A 26,210-nucleotide genomic window follows, 5' to 3' on the forward strand; every position below is an offset into this window, starting at 1 on the left:
TCAAAAAAGGTCTGCCTCGAGCATCATGTTCTTTCAAGAACTATCTATATGGGATCAAATGGACAACATGAACTGGAAAGATTAGATAGGAACTTTAGGGGGTGGTGAGTTAATGTTAATGGGAGAGGAACAACTCAGATAAGGAGAGTGAGAGTGGTTATATAACTCAAAGAATGTAATCAACGTCACCAAATGATACATGCAGAAACTTGAATTGACATATGTTTTGCTATGTATATTCTCAAAAATAACAACAATAAATGTTAGCAGTAGCTTGGCATCTCAGGTGTCTGGCAAGGCAGGGGGTGCCAGGCAGGAAGGTGTGAGCAGCCTAGTATTGAGTTGGGGGTGGGGGCAATGGCATTTCTGGGTTCAGGGGACCCTGCCCTCCCCAGCCCATCTCAGCTTATGTGAGTCTTCCAGCCCCGGGTCCCTTTTCAGGCAAAATCACCAAAGGATCTACCGTTTCCACCAAGACAGTGATCCTCACTTCTTCCCTCCAGGGACACACTTAATGAATCAGCCCAGTAACCACCTGCGACCTGAGCCCCATCTTTGACTTCCCCTCTGCCCCACCCCCAAGCTTCTCCAAACCTCAACTGAGCTCAGCCGGTCAAGGAGCCGAGAGACAATTTCCCTTCTTCCCCATTCTTATTATCTGTATTAGATTGCTCCAAGCAGCCTGGGGAGAGGAAGGGGGGTGGGGGGCTCTAAGTGCAACTGGGTGAGAAAATGGGTGAACATGGGACCCTCACCAGCTGACCAAACCTTTCAGAAGTCATTTGATTTATTAGTGGGCAAAGAGGCTGAGGGTGAGGGGACACTGAGTTTAGAGGAGAGGACTGCAAACGTTGGGGAAAAGAAAGAGCCTCCTCTTCAAGTTTTCTTCAATCTCCAAGCTCAGCCCCAAGATCAGAGGTGTTAGACATGAGGCCCTTCCAAAAATGTGTGTGGAGGGATGGTGGGTGATGGTCCAGGAGGAAGATGCTGTGGTCTTGGCATTAAGCCCCTCCTAGTCACTACACAGTCACCTCCAGGTCACGACTCCCCTTCTTCTTGCATCTTAGCTTGCCGTCCCCACCACCCCCAGGACCCTGGATGACCTTGACAGACACATTGCCCTCCTTGAACTTCACTGAGAACCTGGAGAGGGGAACAGACAGAAAGACAAAGCTAGTCCCCGCCTCCCTAAGCCCCTTACTCTCCCTCTCCCCAGACAATTCTGTCATGGCTCCACTTCCTTCCCTGAGGCAAGTCCATGCCCCATTATCTCCCCCAGACAAATTGGGGGGCATTAAAAAAACACCTCCCAGCTCTGCCCTGACATGCTATGCCTCACAGTCTGACTGTATCAACTCTCCTGGTCACAATGACCAACAGCTTGGTCATCTGCCCTAGGCCCTCCCTCACCCCCAGCTCACGGCCTTACTTCTCAGTCACAGTGACTGGCAACTGCCTCTGTGTGGCATTGAGCACAGCCCGGTACATCTTGGTCAGCAGTTCAATCACATGGTCACTGATCAGCAGGAAGTCTCCCTTGGAGCCCACTGATGACATCTTAGGAAGAGGGAAAAATATCAGGGAAAGAATTCACTTTCCTCAAAGGGAAGGACCATCAGAAGATGAAGGAACAAGCTCAGCATGGAGCCTGGTCCCTGACATCTCCATCCCCAGGATGCTACCACGTTCTCCAGTCACAGGCCCTGCTCCAGCCCGACCCTGATACCTCACTCAGATGCAAGGTAAAGAGTCCATCCCTAAAGCCTGTCACTGACACCTCAGCCACACTGTCCAGCCCAATGACAATATTGGCCTGGGACTTCTTGGTGTCTGTGAGAATCACATGCCTCTTGGTCAGGAGGAGAATCCGAGGGGAGGTCTAGGACAGAAGAAGAAAAGGTAAGGAAAAGCAGGGATTAATCCCACCCCATTCCACTCAGAGCCAGAGGCTTAAGCAAAAGAAAACCCAAAGCATACACACAGCCCTTTGGGTCTGGTTCCCAAGTGTCTTCCCCACTGTTGGGAATCAGGCTTCAGGAGGAGCTCAGGAGTCAAGGCTTCACCTTGCCATTGCCACGATTGACCTTCTTCACAGTCTCTGCCATTAGAATAGGCCCTTCCTCACTGCCCTTCAGCTTCTGTAGTCTGGGATTCCCTTGCAGCCCAATGTAGTCACCGTGGAATTGTATGGGGACACTGAAGACACACAGGAGGGTGTACAGTAGAGACAAGGTCCTCACTACTGACCCCCAAGGCCCTGTGCTTTTCCCATAGAGTTCCCGTCTTAGTCTTCCCACATGTCTCCTCGTCTTCTACCTGAGCCTCTGTCTCAGTGGTTCTCAAATTTTGGTCCCTGACCAATAACATCAGCAGTACCTATGAACTTACTTGAAAAGCAAATTCTCTTAAAAACAACAGTTAAGCTAAATTAGTATAGAAGGTTCACCTTGCACTCATTTAATTATCAACAGTAATCTAAAGCACTGAAGAAGAATTCAGGGGATAAAGAGTCTAAGTCAATGGTAGTAAAACAATACCAGTAGAGATAGATAGCAAGAATGGTGACACAGTATGAGGAATTGTGTTATTGAATTGTACACATGGGAATTGATGAACGGCTGTATGTTCTGCTGTGTATATTTTCACCAAAATTAAAAGAAAAGAAAAGAAAGGCAAATCCTTAGGCCCCAACCCCAACCTGCTAAATCAGAAACTCTGAAGAGGGGACCCAGCAACGTGGGTGCCAACAAGCCCTCCAGGTGATTCGATGCACACTAAAGTTTGAGAATGTGGCTTAATCTAAATGGGGGTGGAAAGGCCCATCTACAAAATCTTCTCCTGGCACTTGAAGAAACTGGCTGCACAGGGTCTGGGGGCTCTCACCTCTGGGGGTATGACGCCTTTTTGCCCTTGAACAGTTCACTGGCACAGAGCTTCTCCCTCAAGACTTCTACCTGCGCGGGGGACAGCTGATCCCGGAACTTCTTGCACTGGTGAGAGGAGGAGGGCAGGAGCTAAGGTCAAGGCTGGAGAAGGGCAGGGCTAGGGGAAGGGGGTGGGGAGGACACTGTCAGGAAAGGAGTAGGAGCTGAGAGACAGGAAAGGAGAGGGACAGGGATCAGAGGACCCTAGAAGAGACATGGCAAAGAGAGAGAGAAAAGGGCAGGTGCTAGTCACTTCAGGGAGAGGGCAGGGGCTGGAGGAACACTGGAGAAAAGCCGAGATTGAGGGAATGCTGGCGAGGTGAGCGGAATCAATCAGTTAGAGAAGCCCTATGAGGGCTACATGGCCATCACACAGTACAAGACCTAGGCTCAGACAGGTGCTCAGTAAGTATTTTCTGAATAAAAGAACAAATAAGAGGAGAGGTGCCTAGCCACCCGGAGATGCTGCCATGGGCCCTTCACCTTCCATTGGTAGAAGAGCTGCCGCAGCTCCTGATTAGCCGCGTGGAAACACTTGTAAGGAGCAGTTGGCCACTTGTTGTCCAAGACTTTGGTGGATGGCAGATTATTCTTCAGCCCCAGTAGGAATTTCTGTGCCTGGGTGAGAGCAGGGGGTGTGAGGGTGGAATGGTGAGAGACACTCCCTGATGGGCAAACTCACATCCGGATCCTGCAAGTTAAAAGGAAGAAAGCCACCCACAGAGGGAGCAAGTGGAGTTCGGTAGACAGAAGGAAGTCACCTTCCTGCATCTCTTTCAGCATGAAGTACAGACTTGGGGCTAGGAGGTAACAGCATGAATGAGAGGTGGGAGGGAAGGAAGGATTGGTTGTAATCAGAGAGACCTACTGCTCAGGACAGAGAGGTGGACAGAACCAATATGAAAGCCTGTCTCAATATTTTGCTCCTGTACCTTCCCTATTGTCAGCTCACAATTGTCTACAATTGTCAGCCACAGTCTATGCTGGCTATTGGATGAGTCTCCTCTCTGACCAGTCAAGTCCAAACATCTCTGCCTGGCCTTCAAATTCCTTCACTTTGAGCCTAATCTCATGTCATAGGATCCCCTGCTTTCTCCTGGAACCCCAACCAGACATGTCACGCTTTCTACCCAGCTGATGCGTCATCACTGTGTCTTAGCTCATGCTGTCCTCTCAGCTCAACGCTGCCACCCCACATTCCACCCATCCTTTGAGATTCAGCTTGAAGCCTTGTGATTCCCTGGACCAAGAGCAGAGCCCCCAGAGCACTGGTCTATGCCTCTGTCTTTGTACTACAGCTGTTCATTTGGAGATCTTTGCCCTCTTCTAGACAGTGAGTCCTTGGAAGGCAGCATCCCAGGTCTTAAGTACTTTTGGTACCATTCAAAATAGCATTGATTGTCTGCTCTGTACCTGACACTGTTCTAGGTATGAGGACAGAGCAGTGAATGGAGCAAAGCCTTTATTCTCATTGAGCTTACACTCTCCTGAGGAGTGAGGTCAGAGAAAGACACAAGCGAATAAATATATGATACAGTGTTCGTTAATGGTATCTGCTCTGATGGAAAAAGGAAAGGCTTGAGGCAGGAATGAGTGGTAGCAGGTGCCAAGAATGGAAAGCAAGCCAGTGTGGCTGCAGCAAACTAAGCAAGAGGAGAGACTATTAGAGAGCCAGACAGGGTAGGCTGTGGTAAGGAGTTAGACTTTTACTCTGAGGAAGACAGAACACCATTAGAAGGCTTTGAGCAGAAGAGTAACAGAATCTGACTTAAGTTTCCTCTAAATTTGATATAATTTATTTTTTATTTTGAAAGTTTTTAAGCTCAAAGAAAAGCTGAAAAAAGAGTACAATGAACAGCTGCATATGCCTCATCTAAATTCACCAACTGATAATGTTAACATCTTGCCTTATTTGCTTGCTCTCAATATGTGTGTGGTGTGCATGCACATGCATGTATATACATACATGTGTGAATAAAATGCACATATCTATGTATGCATATAAATCTACACATACACACATATATATGCACATACACCATCGTGACTAAACCAAAAACTGCCATTGAGTCAATTCTGACTCTTAGCAACCCCATTGGGTTTCTGAGGTGGTAAATCTTTACAGAAATAGATTGCTCAGTCTTGCTTCCATGGAGTGCCTGGTTTGAACCACCAACCTTCAGGTTAGCAGTCAGATACCTTAGGCACTGTGCTACCAGACTTCCTTACTATCATGACATTTCACCCTTAAACCTCATTATGCATTTCCCAAGAACCAGGACATTGCCCAACATAATCATAATTCCATTACCACAATTACCACACCTAGAGAAATCAGCATTAATGAGATACCCTCATTCAACAGCAATCCACAATCAAATTTCTCCACATATTCATTATAAATTTCTAAACATGTTCTTCATAGCTTTGTTTTTGTTTTTAATGCTTCAGGATCCAATCAGGTTTTACCCATTGCATCTAACTATTTAGTCTCCCCACGTCTAGAACAAGAATTCTTGAGTCTTCAAATTCCAGAGAGCACCTTAGCATCCTCATTGTCTATGAGATAGAATTATAGAAGGTTTAGAAAATGATTTGATCTTGGGAACTTCCAAATGATTGGAATATTCATGAAAAGTTTTTACTAAGACATTCCAACTCGTAGCAACCCCTCCTTGGGTTTCCAAGGCAGTATCACTTCGGAAGTATATTGCCCCATCTTCCTTCTGAGGAGCGGCTGATGGGCTTGACCCTCCAGCCTTCTGGGTAGCAGTCAAATGCCTTAGGTACTGTGCTATCAGAGCTCCTACTAAGACATTAGGTTAAGAAAATCAAAATGGAAAAGGACAGAGCACAGAGTATGTTGCTCTCTAACTCTCAGGAATTATCCAGATTTTGGGGCTAGGTACACAGGATCTGGGCCTCGGGGGGCCTCCAATCTACCCTGGACTCCCCAGTCTTTGTCTGCTTTAATTTAGTTCAACATTCTTGAACATTTCCCATAATCTCTTTGGTTCCAATCAGTGTGAAATCTCAGAGGGTTTTTTGTTTTGTTTTTTATTTTTTTCCCTGAGTTCAGAAAATGTTGACCTTCCCTATGCAACCCTCCTGCCTCCAGGTCCTGCCAGTAGTACTAGTTGGGGTCACTAGTTCCAGTTCCAGTCACCATGGCAATCCCATGGGTCTCAGAGTAGAATTGCACACCACAGGATTTCAAAGGGTGATTTTTCCAAAGTAGATAGCCAGTCCTTTCTTCCAATGCAGTACTGTACAATGGTTAAAAGCTCTGGAGTAGGATCAATTGTACGCTAACTCTACTACTTAACAACTGTGAGATCCCTGACTATATATATATATATATATATATATATATATATATATATTTTGTTTTTTTTTAACCTTTCTGAGCCTTAGTTTTTTTTTTACCTATAAAGTGGGGGAAAGGGTAGGGCCTACCTCACAGGGGTGTAGAAAGCATTACAACATGAGTTAATGCGTGTAAAGGGCTTAGTGGGTAGAAAATGCTCAGAAGATGGTAGATACTATCATTAATTATAATCAGAAACACTGGGGGAATCCATGCCCAGAGGCCCCCTGTATGCTTCCTTAGGGGTGTGATTTATTGAAGTATTGGTCTAAATCCAAGAGCTTCTGAGTTGACATTCAGCAACTGCCTGATAATATACAGGTCTCAGGTATGTAGCAAGAGAGCACATACTCCAAGGAAGCAGACAAGCTGGAGCCAGGAAGAGAGGGGCCAGGCAACATAAAAGACCGGGAAAACGGAACTCCCCTGAGGACGGGAGGAGGAGAATGTAGGAAAGGCTCAGTGAGGCAGAGAAGCGGCCTGGAGCTTCAGAACTCTGCTGATGGGTCCAGCTTCTCTAAAAACAAAAAGAGGCTCCAAACAAATGTGTCTTGTATTTGAACGAGCACAGTTAATCAGGGTCTTAGCTACTGTTCAAATCCAGCCCTCTGCCAAAGGTCTCCTGCTCTTGCTCTGCTCTGGCCTTTGCAGGAGTTTCAGGGAAATGCTGCTAGAACTCTCCCATGTCTGATTGCCTTCCAACACTGCTGCTGTCTGGTGGAAGTCTCCAGAAATTCCCCTCTCTGTCTCTCTTTCTTCCCACTAGAAACTGCTCAGAGTTTGAATATCTCTAGGCCTGGCCTTGACTTCTTCCCGCCCACTCTGATCCAAGTCTTCCCAAATTAAGATAGGCCCTTCCTGAGATTTACCTTCTGACTCTCCTGCTGTCGTTTCAGAGGCTAGAGTTAGATATGATTCCTGCATCCTCGTTAGTCAGCACCTGACTTATGGTGACCCACAATGGAATGAAACACTGCCCAGTCCTGTACCGTCCTCATGACTAGTTGCAGATCAGACTGCTGTGATTCACAGGGTTTTGGGTGATTCAGGGCAGTAGATGGCCAGGCCTTTCTTCCGAGTCCTTCTTAGTCTGGAAGCTCTGCTGAAACCTATTCAGCATAACGGCAACACACAAGCCTCCACTGACAGACAGGTAGGTGGTGGCTGGGCATGACACGCATTGGCCAAGAATCAGAGCCAAGTCTCCCACAGGCAAGGCATGAATTCAACCACTGAACCACCATAGCCTCCTCCACACTTATCCCAACCCTAAAATGTGTCTATTAATGTTGGGCTATTTAACCCTACCTAACCAGAAGGTTGGCAGTTCAAAACCACCAGCCCCTCAGGGAAAGGAAGACTGGGCAATCTACTTCCGTAAACCACCTCGGAAACCCAAAGGGGGTCGCTGTGAGTCGAAATCAACTCGATGGCAGTGAGTTTGGTTTATTTAACCTACATATGTCCTTGTTCTGCTTGTCAATGAGGCCCTTTCAACCATTGTTAAATATCCCGCCCCAACCTCTTCTTGGGCCTATTTCCCCAAGGATCAGATGCTAAGTGTGCTGGGACCCCTTCTTGCCCCAAGGTTGCCTGGAATGTCCACTCAAGCCAAAATACTCTCTGATTCTACCCCTGGGCCCCCGAGGCTGCTCCTTGCAAGCTGCTACCCGCTCCCTCCTCTCTAAGCCTTAATTACATGCAGATGAGGAACAGGTTGGGGAAAACCTCTGAGTGGCCTCCAACCCCACATCTTCCTCTTCCAAACCTGTCCCTTTCTCCTCACCCCAGCTCCCACCTTCAGTCCCCACCACTTACTATGCTCTTGTAGATGAAATCTGCCAAAGTGAGGGCCGCCCCTGACCGGAAATATTTTCGATAATCCTTGCGGGCCTACAGGAAAGGAGCCAATGTGATGACAGAAAGTATCTGGAGGAAGAGGTTCTGCTATCTTTCAATCACACAGAGTGGAGAAAGATAAAGAGCTGAGAGAGCTGGAGGGAATAAAGTCAGACACCCCAGCAGTGAAGAGGACACTGAAGACAGAAGGCAGAGCCCCTCCCACCAGACATAGATGCAAATCCTCCAATACACAGGCACACTGGCAGACACACAGACAAGCCATCATATGGGGATATGCCCTGGATCAGCCAGGACTTGCTCCCAGCAGCTGGTATAATCCAGGAGGAGCCCTGTGGGGAAGGGACCATGTGGGGAGGAGGCCCCCTACCCCATTACCTTCCACCCTCTCACAAATGCCTGGATCAATAGTGTAGATGCCTTAATCTTCCCATAGCGTTTCTTTTGCTGCAGAAAACATTGAGCCCATTAGAAAACCCCTTGGAAGATCTGCCCACCCAAACCTTGCCTCCTGAACCACCTCTCCCACTGTTCACTCTCCTCATTACAGTCTGGGCAACAGGGCTTTGGGTGTGGCTGATACCATGTTGCCCCTAAACCAGGAAGAGATGAGGATCTGACTCTTGCGCATCAGCTGGTAGTGGGTGCGGCAGCGCCAGCCTCGGTATGTCTTCTGGATGAGTGTGGCCAGCTGCTGGAGTTTAAGGCGCCGCTGCTCTTCCAGGTAGAAAAGCTGGGGAGAGGGGGAAAAGGCACAGAGAGGCTGGGGAGAAACACTCGCTCTCCCCCACACCCCATAGTACCAGAGGCTTCCAGTCTGTGCTTTATTGGATCATTCTATCATCTTATTAGTTTGTTCATTCATTCATTAATTCATTTAACAAGTATCTACTGAACTCTAACTCTGTAGCAGGCACTGGGCTAGGTGCTGGGGAATTAGGCATAAGTGGAACAAAACCCCTACCCCCAAGGAGTTCCACTTCAGGTAGAGGCACTCAGGGGCCAAGCAAGCACCAAGCTCAAGCAGGGGCGGGAAGCCAAGGATTCAGGTCCCAGGGATAAAGCCCCTGCAGTGAGGAGACAGCCTCATCCACCATCCACATTATAGATGCTCCCCTCCCCTCCAGTCTCTAACTTCTCCACCTTCCACCCCACCAAACACAAGTGCACTCTCCAACTCACAGTCTTGGGATTCCTAATGAAGATCTTTGTCTTCCCAAAAGCCAGCTCCTCTGAGGCCACAATCAGCTCCCCCATGACCTTCTCAACCCCCTCCCTACAATGAGTACATGGGAAAAAGCTGCAGAGGGATCTCCCAGGAGAGGGTGGCTCCTTCTCCACCTTCCCCCTAGCCCTTATTTCCCCAGGGGAAGGGTTCAGGATTCAAACAGACCTCAGAGCCTCCAAAATGATGATTTAATTCATTTCCCCAAGTATCCATGCAGCAAGCCTCAGAAGATGTGCACAACATCAGCCCTTCCTGGTCTCTTTCCCAGAGATGTCCCCTCCATTGCCTTCCTTGCTCCCCAGCCTCTCCACTGGATCTTACCTCTCTCCTCCGTTCCAGCGAGGCCAGGTGCTCCGGCTCAGTAGTCTGTACCTTTCCAGGAAGGGCCCATACCCCTGGCGATAGGCATAGCCTGCCCGTCGCACTCGCACATTCTCCAGCAGCCCCAGGTACTGAACTTGGGTGGCCACCAGCTCCAAGGAGAACTGACCATGCTGCTGATGCTCATTGGGCTTAATGCACCTGGATGGGAGGTACAGCGAGGCATGGGCTTCAAGAGCTGATACTTTTACCAGTGTAACCCATCCTGGTCTCTGCACCCCTATCTGCATATATTCCCCTTAGACGACAAATTTCAGAGGAAGGGGATATGCTTGTCTTCCAAGTTTCATTCACTATTTCATTCACTACTGATGTTACCAAAATCTGATGCTCTCCCTCCTACAGGAGGCTTACTCCTCATCTGGCTGCTTTCCATAAGGAAAGGCCTTGGATACCCTTATTCCAGAGATATGCCCCACTGTGGACATATTCTGTAATGCACAGACTCTTCCTGTGCCATCATATATGTAATACATCCACCTGTGTGTTCAGCATGTCACCTGATGTAGTTGGGGTTCTTGGAGTACAGGTTCTTCATGAGTGTAACCACAGAACTCTTGAACTGAGCCCCAGCAGTTGCAGGGCGTTTGAGAGATGCCTGCTTGGGATCACCCTCAGGGAACAAGGAGCGAAGGAGGGGGTGCTGGGCCTTCCACATAGCCTGGGACAGGTCCCGGAAGAGTAAGTCGTTATTTTTGTCAATGAAGCTGGTCACATTGTATGTCACCTGTAGAGGGAGAACTATTGTTTCGGAGGTCCCACAGCCCGATCCCAGCACTTGGCTCTACCCAGTCCCATAGTAAAGTATTCCCAGCTCCCACCTCCCCTAACTTCTCCCCCATTGCCTTCAGTCTGCGCCCCAGCCCTAGTCTTTGCCCATCAGGCTGCCATATCACCTTGCCGGCATAGTGGCAGATACGGAAGCAGCTGAGGCCCATGGTGTGATCGTACTGGCGCTGGGCATTCTGAGTGACTTTGCTCTCATAGTGATCATGCTTGGAGAATTGTTGGTTGAGCTTCGCTAGGAAGGTAGAGTCACTGACCACTCCAGGCCGCAGGCACTCCTCATCGAGCATGGCCAGGATACCTCGCTGACTCTGGGCCAGGGGAACAAGATCAGCCCGAGCCAGACCTGGTTCCCAAGATATCCATGCTTTCACTGCTGCTCCCCATAATTTTCTTGTTCTTTTCTCTCTTTACCAAGGGGTAGGACAGGGCAGGGTATTCAATCAGGCTGTTTGGAAGGGGGAATCTCAGAGGTAAAAGAAAGATAACTCACATGTTCAATAAGGTTGCAGATGATACCATTATCAAAGTAGTCCACCTTTGTCCATGGTATTCCCTGGCAAGGGAAGATGCAACAAAGTACAGGCAGTGGGTCCAAGACAAATCTTCATAGCCTCACTAGCATCAGCCTTCCCTTTCAACCACCCCACAAGGGACCATTGGGACCATTAAAAAGTCCCATAGTTTGAAGGGGCCCTTCAATGTGGTTTCTGTTTACATTTCCATCCCTCTGACCCCAGTGGGGAATTTGTGGGATGGTTGGACAGACATATGGGAGAACCTAGAGCAGCTGTGAGGGAGAGTGAGACAATACAGGGAGCCCTGTAGGTGAGGCAGAGAGAGGAGTGTAATATGTTGGGTGAGGGCTAGGATAGGGATGACCCTACTGGAGGAGTTGGAAAGGATCCATGTGCATGTGGAAAAGCAAATAGCCCCAGTACTTTAGCAATGAACTATAAACTTGAGGCCATGAGCAAGACTTTATCATCACACAACAAAGCTAATTTGACACAAGTTCAGAGATCACCATGAGTAATTCTCAAACTGGAGTAAGCATCATCATCACTTGTTAAAACAGGCTTGTTAGAAACAGATTGCTGGACCCCATCCCCAGAGTTTCTGACTCAGTAGACCAGGGTGAGACCCGGGAATGTGCATTTCTACCATATTCCCGGGTGATGCGATGCTGCTGCTCCAGGACTGTACTTCGAGAACCACTGATCTACGTAATACCTTTGAGATTGCATAATAAATAAATAAGAAATGATATTAAAAAGCAGGAGTGGCACAGAAGCAGAATGCCCAGAGACAATTTTTCCCTCCTTTAGGGACTTGCTGGGCATTAGCTCTGCAGGCAGACCTCCTAGGCTGAGGCCATTCCCAGGTGTGTAGGAGAGCACAAGCCTTTCTTCCCTCCTCCCTCATAGAGTGGAATTAAGTCAAATTGCCCTCCCACTTTCCTTACAATCCTTTGTAGCCGCTAAAAATAATTGATTAATTAATTAAAGATCTTTATATACTGATAAGAAAAGATCTCTTCATAAGTTATAAAAGTAAGGTGCAGAACAGAGTGTATTTACTGCTATTTGTAGGAAAAAAAAAAAATATTTACAGATTTGCTTGTATATACACAAAACACCTCCAGAAGGAAAAACTTTAGCTACCTTGGTTAGGAAGGGGGCATAGAGGCCAGAGACAGGGGTGGGAGGGAGATGCCTCACTATATACCCTTTTAAGCTTTTTGAATTTTGAAGCATAGGAATACATTATTTATTCAATAATTTTAATTTTTTTAATTAACTCTTTTGTGACCTGTGGGCCATATACAACCCACCAACATTTTCAGCCTCTCAGGTTTCTTGGGAAACTGGTATCCTACTTGTAGTATGTGCTACTGTCTAATGGGGACCTCTATAACTTCATGAGTCTGAAGAAACAGGCCTTATCCCACCAATCGAATCCACTTGGGACTTATGCATCCATATAATTGTATCAAAATCCATATTACCTCAAAAAATATTTTCCCTTAATTTCAGCATGCTTTCCATTACTGAAAACACATAGTATCAACAAAAAATTCAAAGCATAAAATAATTTGGTCATGAAAGGATTAAAACAACAAAAACCCTTTCCCATACATTGTGACCACATTGCCTGAAATTCTGCCATCCGAGGTTCCTGACAGTACACGGAGGAATACTCCTGGGAGGGTTTAGATGAGTGAGACTCTCTGTCATTCTCACTTTGGGGTGGGTTAGCTCAGTCAGAGGGCTTTTCTAACACCTTGCCTTGAAACAGGGGTTTTTACTGAATCTGGGAAGAAGTGTGGAAATTTTGAGCCATGGGCACTTGTGGTGAGGAAATTGAGGATCAGGGTACTGCAAGAGGGCACAGCCACAGCTGCCAGGGCCCCAGAGGAGACAAAGGATTCTGAGATGTTAGAGAAGGACAAATGAAGGGATGTGGTAGGGTGCCAAGCCCAGGAGAAATGTCCCTTCTAAATTGGGTTCACAGTCTGCCATAGGCCAAGCACAGCTGTCACTTCCCCCTTGTCAAGACTGCACACACACACATACACACATGTCCATCAATCTGGCCTTTCTGGAGCTGGGGGCTGGGGTGGGGGTAGGGATAAGTGATAGGAAGCACAGAATTAGGGCTCCTTGGCAATGCTAAAACGTTCAGCTGCACAAGGGGAACTTTTTGTCCTTTGTGTTCCCATCTGGGGACAACTTAGGGTAAATTGTGATCAAGCAGAAAGATCTCGCATATTTTGTAGTAGTCATTTAAGAAAGAGGAAACAGGGAAAAGACTTCATTTACCTCTCTCTTATACTCCTCCTGCTCCTCTTTCAGGGTTAACTCTATGAACACCTGCTGTAGCTTCTCGTTGCAGTAGTTGATCACAAATTGCTCAAAGCTATTATCCTGAGGGAGGGTACAGGTTAAAGAGAGACCAGAGACCAGCTCACTCCAAGACCCTTCTCTTTCCTCCCCTCTCTCATATCTCCCCCTTTGACCTGTCCGCCTCTGTTGTTGTGTGCTGTCAAGTCAATTCTGACTCATGGCAACTCTATATTACAGAAGGAGAACTGTCCCATAGGGTTTCCTGGGCTATAATCTTTACTGGAGCAAATCACCACATCTTTTCTCCTGTAAAGCTGCTAGTGGGTTCGAACCACAGACCTTTTGGTTAGCAGTTAAATGCTTAACCATTGTGCCACCAGTGCTCTTCTATCTAACCTAGGAAGTAGGGTGCTGAGGTTGGGTGAAGCTGCCTTACCTGTAATATTTCAAAGCCGTAGATATCCAGGACCCCCATTACCTTCTTCTTTTCTCCAGTGCCCACCTGAAGAGGAGGGAAAGAGAAAAACGAGGACAAGCCCTTCTTGGACAGATGTGACTAGAACAGGAGGCAAGCAGAACTAGGGTGACCTTGACCAAGCTAAAAAGGAATTGTTGCGATTTTATTCACCTTCTCCTTCCATACACTGGAGGGCAAGTGAGGAGGGAGGAAAGAGGAAAGGGAAAATGCAAATAGACTTCAGAATCGTGCTTCCTTGGCATGAAGTAGAAATGGTCCCTGAGTGGCACAACAGTTAACACTCAGCTACTAGCCACAAGGTTGGTGGTTCAAGTCCACCCAGAGGTGGAAGAAAGGCCTGACAATCTATTTTTTTCTATGCATTCCTTCCCCCTGAGCTATCTCCCTGTGCAAATACTGTGCTTCCATTCTCCCATGACTGATCATTCTAAGGAGTGTACCTACCTGATGTAAATGTTCACCCTATGTGCTTGTCTATTGTTTGGTTGCAAGCTATGGGAGTGACTTCAATTCTAGACTTGAAGGGCAACTAGGGGCCTTAGTGTCAGGCTTCTCACCAGGCTCTATCAAATCAGTAAGGCTGGTCTTTTTTTTTTTTTTATGATTTTGAGTTTTGTTCCACATTGTTCTCCCATTCTATCCAGGATCTCTTGCACTGATCCTTTTCTGCATGGTAGCCAGGAACTATCTAGCTCTTCTGGTCTCATCGTCATATAGGCTGAGATTTGCATGGTCCACCAGTCCCTTGGACTAACTGTTTCTGTGTGTCTTTGGTTTTCTTCATTCTTCTTTGTTCTAGATGAGGAGAGACCCATTGTTGCTTCTAGATGGCCACTTGCAAGCTTTTAAGACCCAGGTCGCTACTCATCAAAGTAGGATGTAGAACAATATTTTGTGTAGTATGTTATGCCGGTTGAACTTGACGTCTCCTGCAACCACGGTCCTGAGCCCACAGATCCAACTACTCACTCCCTCAGGGTGGCTGGCTGTATCTAAGAAGTTATCATAACTTTGTTCCTTGTTAGCTCTAATATATATTCCTACAGCACATACAGGGAGCTCTGGTAGTGTAGTGCATAAGGCCCTTGACTGCTAACCAGAAGGCTGATGGTTCAAACCCACCAGCCGCTCCTTGGAAGGAAGGTTGGGCAATCTACTTCCGTAGTGATACCGTCTTGGAAACCCAAGGAGAGGTCGCTATGAGTCGGTTCCAACTCAATGGCATATAACAACAACAACAACAGCACACACAAATATGTATGTATGTAGAAATATCGTCTGCCAACCTTATATATGGTCATGGGTATATTCCCTTCTGCCTAGACATACCTGATCATTCAGCCTGTCTACCCATCTACTTACCTGCAGATTAATGTTTGTTATTACTGATAATGCAGATTGTATATGTAAAATGGTTTATCGTTGTTTTCTGTACCTCTTGTGCACCTCTCTGTGTCTTCCTTTCCTTAGTGTTATTGTGCTGATCACTCACTTTTGGTATATTGCCTTTCCCTTCTCCCATATCAATACTTGTCTGACAATCAGCTTTCAAACAATCCACTGAAAACCCTATGCAGCACAGTTTTACTCTGTGGAATGCATGGGATCTCCATGACTCAGAATCAACTCGACAGCAGCTGGTTTGGCTTTTTGGTTTGGTATGAGGTAGAAAGACACTAAAATCCTCTCAGGGTATTAACCATCCTTATATTTGTAGGGCATTTTATAAGTGATTTCATATCTGAATTTCATTAATCCTAACCATCACCTGGTGGTTCAAACCCACCAGCCACTCTTCGAAGGAAGATGGGGCAATCTACTTCCATAGTGATACTGCCTCGGAAACCCAAGGAGGGGTCGCTATGAGTCGGATCCGACTCAACGGCACATAACAATAACAACCATAACCCTATAAGGTATATGGAGTAATCCCATTTTACAGAAGAAAAACAAATCTCAGAAGGGCTAAGTATTTGTCCAAGCCTAGATTCAAACCTCATCTACCCTGCTGCCTTTCAGCAATACACACTAAACAGATGGCACTTTCATGTGCATAACTTTTTTTAAACAGGCTTATTGAGATATAATTCACATACCATAAAATTCACTCTTTTAAAGTATACAACTCAGTGGCTTTTACTATACTCACAGAGTTGTGTGATCATCACTACTACTTAATACTAGAACATTTTCAAAAGAGATCCCATACCCACTAGCAGTCACTTCTTATTTTCTCTCCCCCAGCCCCTCACAACCATTAATCAATTTCCTATCTGTATAGATTTGCCTATTCTGGACATTTCATATAAATGGAATCATATAATAAGTGGCCTTTTGTATCTGACTTCTTTCATTTAGCGTATTTTCAAGGTTCATCCATGTTCTACCATATATCAGTATTTCAATCCTTTTATTGGCTGAATAATATTCCATTGTATGGATATACACATTTTGTTTATCCATTCATCTTTGATGGTCATTTGAATTGTTTCCACCTTTGGGCTATTATGAACAAGGCTTCTATGAGCATTCATCTACAAGTTTTTATGTGGTCATGTGTTTTCAATTCTCTTGGGTATATACAATTAGGAGGAGAATTGTTGGATCATATGGTAACCATGCATATAATTTTATCTGATCCTCATTAAACCCTACGAAGTAGGTGGGCATTAGTGTCCCATTTTCCAAATCAGAGAACTGAAGCTCAGAATTTATGTGAAATTCAAAGACCACATATCTGGTCTGTTGGGGATCCAGATCGTCTAATTCAGAAACCAGTGATGTTTCCACAACATATACTATTGGAAAGAACTGTACCCCACCCCTCACTTTTCTTACGGTTCATCTCAGAACTCAAGGTATGGGGCTGGAGACCAGAACAAGAAAAGTGAGGGAAGCAGAAGAGTGTTGAGAGAGGAGGGCTCTTTACCTTGATACTCTCGTTTATTCGATACACTATCCAGTTGAAGAGGCGGTTGTAGATGTTCTTGGCCAAAGCGTCCCGAGCATACTGAGCCTGCAGAGCCAGGCCAAGCTGATCAGTGTGGGCAGCCACCAAACACTTTCAAAACCAATACCGTCTTATAGGGTCCCTTACCTGGGTGACACTTAGTGCAGTGACCACTTTTTCTTTGGCTGTTTCCATAGTCCTTGAACACAAAGCTCTCTCCAGGTCCTCTAAATTTAAACCCACCATCTTCCCAATCTCCTGAATACCTGGAGTGATGAGAAAATGCTACATAGCCCAAGAGAAGGCTTCCTCTCATCTACCCACCCCCCCTACCTGTAGAGGGAGGTGGGGCTGATAATTGAAACAGCCTGAGAGATTGGTGTCCCTGGGTCTCATTGTGGAAAATCATTGCAGACACTTATGGCTCTGGAGGAATGTCTGTGTGGGGGAAAAGAAGGGAGTTCTGGGCATTTTGCTGGCCTTATCTACTTTAATATGAGGATCTCCTGAAACAGGTGTGATTATTCGCATTTTGCAGAAGAATCAACTGAGATCCAGAGAGGTCCCAGAGTCTAGGTCTACCAAAACCTGTTTCCAATATGCCTCACTGGGAGTTCTCAATGAGCCTGTTTGGAGAAGAACTCAGGAGTGGGCTGAGTAAGATTGAATCAGAATGAAGTCAAGTGAGTTGAAGATGCTGGAAGATTGGAACTGCAGTAGGAGAAGGGGCTCCAGCAGGATGGTGCTGACCTTGCCTATCACGGATCCCACTTGCTGGTATCCCACTGGCCTGGAACTCATCCGCCAGCTCCACGTTCCCCAGTTTCAGCACCAAGGCCGTCACCTCTAGCACCTGTCGAATCTCCTCCTCCGAGAACCCAATCACAGTCATGGCACTCTTAGGGGAGAAGCAGAATCGGAAGCTGGACTGGTGGTGCCAATCCAATGCCCCGCTTCTCAGAGTTGGGCTCAGAGGATGGCCTGAGCACCCAAGCCTACCCCACCTTAGGCACCCACCTGTACAGCCTTAAAATCGGAGACATCATCTATACCATCCACTCTGGACACATCCCGGTTCAGATAAGAATAGTGACTTATTTCCCGCTCAAGCTTCAGGGCCTCTGTAAGGGCCAGTGTGAGGGGAAGAGGTTAGTGCATGGGCTCTGTGGAGCCTTCCAGCCTTGACACCAACAGCCCTTGCCTAGGTTTGTTCATTCATTTATTCACAGGAGCCGTTTCTGTTTTAGGTTCTTCCCTTACATCTTTTGTTGTTGGATCATTAATTCCTGTAACAATAGACTAAATTTTTAAGTGGTATGTAGGGTTTGAGTGTTCATAGTTGAGGTTGTTGTTTTTTTTTTTTTAACTTTTATGAAAGAAAAGTCTCATTCTTTTCTTCTCTCAACCATAAACAATAAAACAAAGTGTTCCAAACAATAAAAACAAACATGCAAACCCTTCATTCTCTCAAGATTCAGTGCTTCTGGGAGGATAAAAGGAGAGGAGAAGGGTAAGCACATACTTCCACTCCTCGTCTCAACACTTCACTCTTGGCCTGGGTTGGTTCATTCACTATTTTTTTTTTTTTTACCAAGCACCAACAAAGTCTCCCTTGACCCTGACACCTGTTCTGGAAGGTTCTCTCTGTCACTGTAGGGCTGAGCCAATGATTCACTTGTGTCCTCCCATGGTAAATCTCTATTCCAGTACATATCACATAGGTTAGGTTTTGTTTGTGTCTGCCCCTCCCACAAATGAGAGACAAATGTTACAAGTGTTGGGATCGTTTCTCTCATCTCCATATTCCAGGCGTCTGGCTGGCATTCAGAAACTTTAAAAAAATAATAATAATAATAATCAAGGGAACAGTCAAAGCTATTCCTCTGATATGGAAAGGACTGGGTTAATCCTGGAGCTTGAAGGATGACAATTATGTTATGCAAATGACCTCAGAATCAAGGAGTATACCTCAAACTAGAGTTTAATGGGAGCTTCCCTGTGACACAAGTTTGGTAGGGGAGGGGTATCTGGAAGGATAATGAGTCAGAGGGGCCCTGAGATGATGACACCAGGGAAATCTAGCCCAAACTCAGCCGAAATCAATAGGAGACGTGGCCTCCTCTGACAGAGTCAGCCAGAATAAGATCCTAGTGCCTATGATTCAGACAAATTGAACACAATGAAGACTATTAAGCCAGGAAGGAGGTAAGAACTGTGGGGGTTCTTGAATCAAAGAGAGCTTTAGGAAGGGGAAAAGAGACAAGCACAAGTCCAGCCAGAATAATCAGAAACTCAAGGGATAGATCTACAGGGGCCAGACACCCAGGTGTTCACAACTAGAGGGGGATTGGAAGGCAAAAAGGGGACAAGGCCTGAAGTCCCACCAGGCCCTGAAGTGATGCCCACACAGAGCCACCTCAGGCCAGTCCAGTATTCAGGCCAGGCAGGCTGGGATGTGTCTACCCTTGGGTCAAGGCAAGGTACTCCATGCCTCCTGCTTCCATAGCCACTTGCACAGGCCTGTTGGCACCAACCACACTGTGTCACAAGCTGTGTGTTCATACATCTGCCATCCCTAGAAGATTGTAAGATCCTCAAGGACAGAGCCCATGTCTTAATCATCTCCTTTAATGTCTGATCATAGTAGGTATTCAAGAGGTTTAATAAATGTATTAATGGAACTTCCATAGAGCAATCTAAGAAGACATGAGCTACAGTGTTCTGAGTGAGGCAGACTCAGGACAACCTCAATTAGGCTCACTGAGAGTTCTTGAGCACTTGCAACGTCCTTCCTGTTTCCTGATGAAACAGGAAAACAAAGTCCCTTAAAACTGAAAATAGGGAAGGATGTAGATGGAAGTGGCTGCTCCATTTTTGAAGCCATCTTGGGAAAAGAGGAATCCAGGAGGGACAGAAGAGTAAGAACAGTGACAAGGAAAGCAGGCTTATCCTAGGCAATAAAAGCCCAGAAATGGAGAGAACACAGAAATCAAGGAATTGATTCCTAACAAGGTTCAGAGTAGGGAATCTAGGCAAGGCAAAGTCTGGGGGATTTATGGGAAGAGGGCCCAGCAGAGACCAGAGGTTCTGGGGATCAAGTGGAAGTTGGGGATGCTGTGTCATGTGTCCAGGGGGGGTACTTACTTAGCAACTGTGTGTCTGCCCCAGCGAGCAGCTGATAGAAGATGTGGAAGTTCCTTTCTCCTTTAAGCTGTTTCACCACTCGAGATTTCTCAAGCAGATCTATCAAAGAATCAAAAAATAATGTCTTGAGGGCCTGGGAAGAACACAGCTTTTCCCTAATTCTGCCTTCATCCCTGGTCTGCCCAGTGGTTGGGAATCCCCTAGGGGTCTGTGTTTCTCCTTCTCACAGCAGCAGATTAGCAGAAAGGGACACCACAGAGCAGGTGGAAGAGAGAGATCGTGAATGGGCAGGAGGAGACACATACAATTTGTGATGACGCCACCAAGGGGAGATCCCTTGAAGTCAAACTCAATATCCATGTATTTTCCCTTTAGAGAGAGAACAGAGAGACACTTTGTTTCCTCCTGTTTTCTCCATGTTCACTCTAGGAGAGGTTTGTGCCACATTCCACCCTCTCAAGTCCCCACACTCTCCTCCTGGGTCAGGGGAGACATTCACTCACAAATCGAGAGGAGTTGTTGTTGCGTATTGTCTTGGCATTGCCAAAAGCTGCAGAGATGAGGAAAAAAGATGTGAGGTGGGGCTGAGGAGAGGTATGGGGTTCTACAGAAGGAAGAGGAAAAAGGTTTCCCAGTCACCATGCCAATCTCAGATTTTTCATTGTGAACCAGAACAATGGTTATAGGGACGTTGCAAGAGAGGATATAGGGCTGAGCCTCTGGGGATGTGGGCAAAGACCAGAATTCTTACCCTCCAGTACTGGGTTTGACTGAAGTAGTTGCTCTTTCACAGAATTCACCTGCTCCCCTTTCCCACAGACAGCTGCCACATAAGACATCACCAGCTTACTAGCCTCTGTCCAAAAGAAACCCTCATGTGGATCCCCTCCAGAGCTGACCATTCCGCCACCACCCTCATTAATCCCCCTCATTCCAGCACCTCACACCCCTCAGAGTCAGAAAAGCTGTGAAGGAATTTCAATGAAGGACAGGACAGGAGTAGGCCTGGCTTGGAGAGACAAAAGGGGACTTTCAGAGGGGACTCCATGGTCTCTCCCAGGAGGTTCCTCACCAGTCTTGCCAGCTCCACTTTCGCCTGTGATGAGGATACACTGGTCTCGGTCCTGGTCCTTCAGTGACTGGTATGCCACATTGGCCAATGCATAACTTGAGAGGTAAAGATGGACAATGACTGAGATGGGACCAGTCCAGAAAACCATCTTTCACTCATTTCCCAGTGCCCAGGCTCATCCATCTTCCCCACTTAGACCAGACTGAGGCAAGAAATGGCAGGCCTATGAAAGGGCCGCCAGAGGGCCTGGGAAGGAAGGGGCAGCTGGAGAACCTCCCTCGAGCAAGGACAGAGGAATGATGTCTTGTAGCTCTGGTGGCATAGTGCCTAAGGCATTTGACTGCTAACCAGAAGGCTGACAGTTCAAACCCACCAGCCCCTCCTCAGAAGGAAGATTGGGCAATCTACTTCCATAGAGATAACTGCCTCAGAAACCCAAGGAGAGATTGCTATGAGTCGAATCAACTCAATGGCAGTGCATTTGGTTTGTTTTGGTTCATAGTCAGGAAGCTGGCTGGGCCTTCCAGCCTTCCCTTGGCCCCTCTACTCACATGTGGGGCTTCTGCTCATAGAAGGTATAGTCCCGGTATTTGGCAATGAACTCGGGGCCATAGATGGACAGCTGTTGGTAGGGATTCACTGAGACCACCACGTTCCCAATGTAGGTCTGCAGCCAGGGAAGAAGTTGAAATGAGTGAACCTGGTAGCTGGGAGGAAGGTTAGGGGGCTGGGTCTTGGGGAGGAGGAGCAGGTAAGCTCACTGGCCCCACATCTGCAGCCAGCAGCACCCACAACTGCACTCACGTAAATCTCTTTCTTTTCATAGCGAAGCTGGAGGTTCTTGAGCAGAGACTCCTGTGTCAGGGGTTCCAGGAGGATGAGGTCCTCCACTCCCACGGAATCTTCCAGAAAAGGCATATCCATAGGGACTACTGATCCTGGGAGTAAGGGGCTCAGTTTGCTGCTGTCTGCTCAGCTTTAGGTGCTAGTAATTGTTTGTGGGAAGAAGGGCAGAAGGACCCAAAAGATTCTTCCTCTCCCCCAAGCCCTGTCTCTAAAGAGAGTGCCCAATCTAGAAGAGGCCTGGAAATGCCTAAAATGTATGCTGAAACTCTTGGCTTGGTGACAAGGGACTCTCCTATTCCCTGCATTGGAGTCAGTGGCGATAAGGCAAAGGAAGGACAGGACCACCTGCCTGTCACCACCAGGGTAAGACAGGCACCCAGTAGGCAGCACCTGGGGAACACAGCTGGGGGGGAAACGGTAAACAAGCTTTGCGCCCCAGCCATGCACAGAAAACTCTCCCCTGTGCCCTGAGGCCCTTGACCGGGGTCCAGACTCCTGACTATTTGCCCCCAGTTCTCCTCAACAATTGTTAGAATAATAAATAAGAGCTCTCACAGCTCCTGCTTCAATCACCCAGCCTGCCCATACCCTCTCTTTCCCTCTTACTGCTACAGTGAGCTTTGTTTTTGAAGTGGGAACTGGAGGAGGAGTGAGTTAGAGGACAGATCCAGGAGCTATTCCATAGATTAGAATACCCCAGAGGAGATGAAGGTGGGGTTTGTTTCAGCAACACACAAGTAGCTGTCAGCATCTGTAATGTGCCGCCACATCTCTCCCTGTCTTTCTGTGTCTAGTTTTTACACCTTTCTGGAGCAGACTTTGCCCCAGGGACACACCCAGCTTTTTAGTAGCTGGTGGAAGAGGACAAAGAGGAGCAAAGTTGGCCCTGCAGGGAGCACTGCTCTGCCCCATGCACTAGGGACATAGCAGGTGTTCCTCTAAGGAGGAAGCCCAGCTCTCCTTGGCCTGTTGTGTGGGCTGTGGCTGACTACAGGGAAGAGTTAATACAATGGTCAGTGCCACTCCCAACAGGAATAAAGAACCACATCCTCCTACTCTCTTGTCATCTCTGAACCTGGGAGGAGGAGGAAGCAGGAATAGAAGGCAGGATAAGAAGGAGGCACAGTCTTCCATCTCCCTTCACTCTGCTTTCTCCAAGCCCCAGGAAAGGAGGGCACTTGTCACTTCCTATAAGGACAGGACTGAGAAAGCCACAATAACATGAGTAATAGCAGTCTTAAGTGCAATCATGGAGCACTTACCATGGTCCAGGGATTGTTCTCACCACTTTATACATACTTTTGGATTCATTTGATACTTACAGTACCCCCCATGAGGTAGACAGTATCATTTTCTCCCGTTTTCCAGATGAAAATAATAATAATAAGTCTTTTAAGTAACTTGGCAGGGAAGGGCGAGAAGCAGAAGGAGGATTAGGAGAAGATACCTCCTTTGGATTTGAGGGGAGTGGGGATGTGAATGGTTGTGGGTGGGGTAGAGGAGAGGAGGCAGATCTCAGAGCAGGTACCACAGATGTGGAAAGAGGAGCAATGATAGAACAAGGCAGGACTCACCCAGAACTGGACCTAGAGTGTACTTTCAGTGCTCACTTGGAGAATGGCGATGAAACCCCAGTTTGATGGAAGGGGCATAGCAATCCCAGGCCCCAAGGGTGGAGAGGTGCCTTGATTAGTAGGAGCTGTCCATGGTGTCCGGGAAGCCAGGAAAGAGGCCGACCTCCTCTTGCCAGTGTCCACTCTTCGACCTTTCTTTGTGCTGCCTCTTTCAGCCTGAGATCCCTGTGTCAGTTAAGCCAGGAGAGGCTGGAGACGGCTGCTCAGCACAAAGTCCGAGGCTGTTCCTGCTGAGGGTGTGGCTCGCTTAACCCTTTCCAGGCCTGATGCCCCAGAGGAAGCAGCTCAGTGACTTCAGATAGCCTCTGTAGGCAGGAAGGAGTGGCTGGCTGGCATTAGCTGAGGGGCTCAATTATAGGAGGGTTCTTGCTCCATTGTCCCCAAAATTTGAAAATGAGAGCAGAAAAATGGAATATATAGCCAAGTGATAACTTTTCCAAAGTCAGAGATTTTGCCAAGAAAGCTAGGGTGTCTTCCTAGCAAAGAAATGGTCCCTCCCTCAAACGTACCCTTTCTATTTCATTAGAGGTCAGGGAGTGTTAATGAGATTATATGGGGAGCAAAGTGGACAAAATCCCCAAATTCCTCTCCACTTCCCTTCCCCTATGAATCAGACCCCAACCTTCCTTCCAAGGAGTGGCTGGTAGGTTTGAACCGCCAGCCTTCTGGTTAGCAGTTAAATGCCTTAGGCACTATGCCACCTGAGCTCCCAGTTTTTAGTTTTGAGTCCCTTCCCCTATGAATCAGACCCCATCATAGAGACTCAAAGATTAAAGTCAGTAATAATACCTTGCATTTGTATAGCAGGTCAGTTTCATTGAATTTCCATCTGTATTGTCTCACTGAATCCCATCACTCCATGAGGCAGGGAGTACAGATACTCCATTAAAAAGGAAAATCAGAGGCAAACGCCGAGGTTTAGAGAGGTTATACTTGTTTGTGTGGCCCTGGTTCCACAGCCAGTAGGAGGCAGAACCAGGAACAGAATGCAAGCTTCCTAACCCAAATCTGTCATGGGGTCCAGCCCAAGTTCAGTTGTTTCTCATTTTAATCTTTCGTCAGTGTTAGAACAATAAATAAGACCTTGAGATGCCATTTCCTGGGCACCAGCCCAGCTGAAAATAGCTGTCTCTGATATATAAGAAGTTTATAAAATCCTACTTTCTAGGGTACCCCTTCTTCCAGCCAGGAAAATTCCTAAGTAGAAGGCTCCCTCTGCCCCCCAGTCTCTCTCCCAGGCATGCACAAAGAGCAAATTAGGTAATTACAGGCACTTAGCTGAAGGTAGAGCCTTGACTCTCCAACTCTCAGTCACAGCTGCTTGGTTCAAGGTTCAAACTCTACAGCTCTCATAGAAGCACTCTGCACAAACCTGTGCCATCAGCATTTCCATTATCAATCTGCCCTTGCATAATTTATTGTCCTACTATATATATTTGAAGGGGAAAAAAAGCAAGGAAAAGACAGAGAGAAAAAGCTGAGTGCGAGTGGTGTAAGAATATAATCCCACGTACAGGTGGAGCAGTATCAGTGTGCTAGAGGCAAAAGTGATCAGAGATCACCTATTTTATAGTGGAATCAGGCCCAAAGTGAGAAAGCAGTTGTGAACCTGACAGAGCTGGGACCAGAACCCATATCACCTGTTCCCTCCCCAGGCTAGGGATCTACAGCCATTTACAACTTGCGGTTTATCTGTGTGTCTATCCATTCACATACTTACTGTGTAGCTACTACATGCTCACAGGAGAGAAAAAAAAAAAAAAAAAACACTGCCATGGAGTCGGGTCTGATTCATAGCGACCCCTCCTTGGGTTTCCGAGGCGGTATCACTATGGAGGTAGATTGTCCAACCTTCCTTCCAAGGAGTGGCTGGTGGCTTTGAACCGCCAGACTTCTGGTTAGCAGGAGAGAAGTGACTCTAAAAATTAGATGGCACCCTGAGATAATCTTTACATCTTAAACCAAAAATATCCCCTGAAGTCTTAGTTTAGCTTAACTAGAAAGAAAGTCTGCCTTGAGGGTTATGCTCTTTTCAAAACTATCTGTATATGGGATCAAACTGACAACAGCAACTCACAAGACTAGATAGGACCTTAGGGAGCAGGGAGTTTGTGTTAATGGGGGAGGAACAACTCAGAAAAGGAGGGTGAAAACGATTGCACAACTTGAAGAATATAATCCCTATCACTGAATTGTACATGAAGAAACTGTCAAATGGGTGTATATTTTCTTGTGTGTACTCTCAACAGCAACAAAATAAAGAAAATGTAAAGAAAAGCAAAAAATGATGCCAACTTTGGGTTTAGAAACAGTGGTATAAACATCACAGTTAGGGTGGCCAACTGCCCTGGTTTGTCTGGGGCTAGGGTGGATAAAACTAGGAAAAGTTCTAGTAAATTTTCTTCACCCTAAGTTAACGGGAACAAAATACATATCCAAGTCAGCTGGGACTTCAGGATCTGTCAAAACGCTCCAGGGATGGGGAGGCAACACGGGAGGGGGGCCAGTAGGCACGACGGTGACCAGCTTCCCAAGCAGAACTGAAACAACTGGAGCTTCCTGGTCTTCCTCCACTCCATCTGACTCCTAAATTCCCTTGTTTCCTTCCCTCGAAATCCCGAGCCCATGTAATGGACATGAGAAAATCTGGAGGGCGATGAAAATGTTCTGTATCACGACTGTGCTGGTGTTAAC

General features: G+C 46.9%; 1 protein-coding gene across 1 annotated transcript; it reads right to left on the reverse strand.

Moving 5' to 3' along the window:
- Nucleotides 1–1,019: 1,019 nt before the first annotated feature.
- On the reverse strand, nt 1,020–21,954 carry MYO1A (myosin IA). The gene is made up of 27 exons (XM_007950006.1): nt 21,841–21,954; nt 21,588–21,703; nt 21,037–21,131; nt 20,716–20,820; nt 20,468–20,514; nt 20,270–20,333; nt 19,965–20,063; nt 17,838–17,941; nt 17,571–17,718; nt 16,968–17,086; nt 16,800–16,886; nt 13,829–13,894; nt 13,369–13,473; nt 11,040–11,102; nt 10,657–10,857; nt 10,261–10,487; nt 9,701–9,901; nt 9,334–9,427; nt 8,735–8,884; nt 8,530–8,598; nt 8,110–8,184; nt 3,408–3,542; nt 2,884–2,990; nt 2,064–2,196; nt 1,727–1,879; nt 1,430–1,557; nt 1,020–1,143 (listed from the first exon to the last, which is right to left on the reverse strand). Exons 1-27 carry the CDS (start codon nt 21,952–21,954, stop codon nt 1,020–1,022), a joined length of 3,129 nt encoding a protein of 1,042 aa, XP_007948197.1.
- Nucleotides 21,955–26,210: the final 4,256 nt, after the last annotated feature.

Source organism: Orycteropus afer, unplaced genomic scaffold (genome assembly GCF_000298275.1).
Source record: "Orycteropus afer afer isolate SDZICR_OR568_19922 unplaced genomic scaffold, OryAfe1.0 scaffold00261, whole genome shotgun sequence".
Classification (NCBI taxonomy): domain Eukaryota; kingdom Metazoa; phylum Chordata; class Mammalia; order Tubulidentata; family Orycteropodidae; genus Orycteropus; species Orycteropus afer.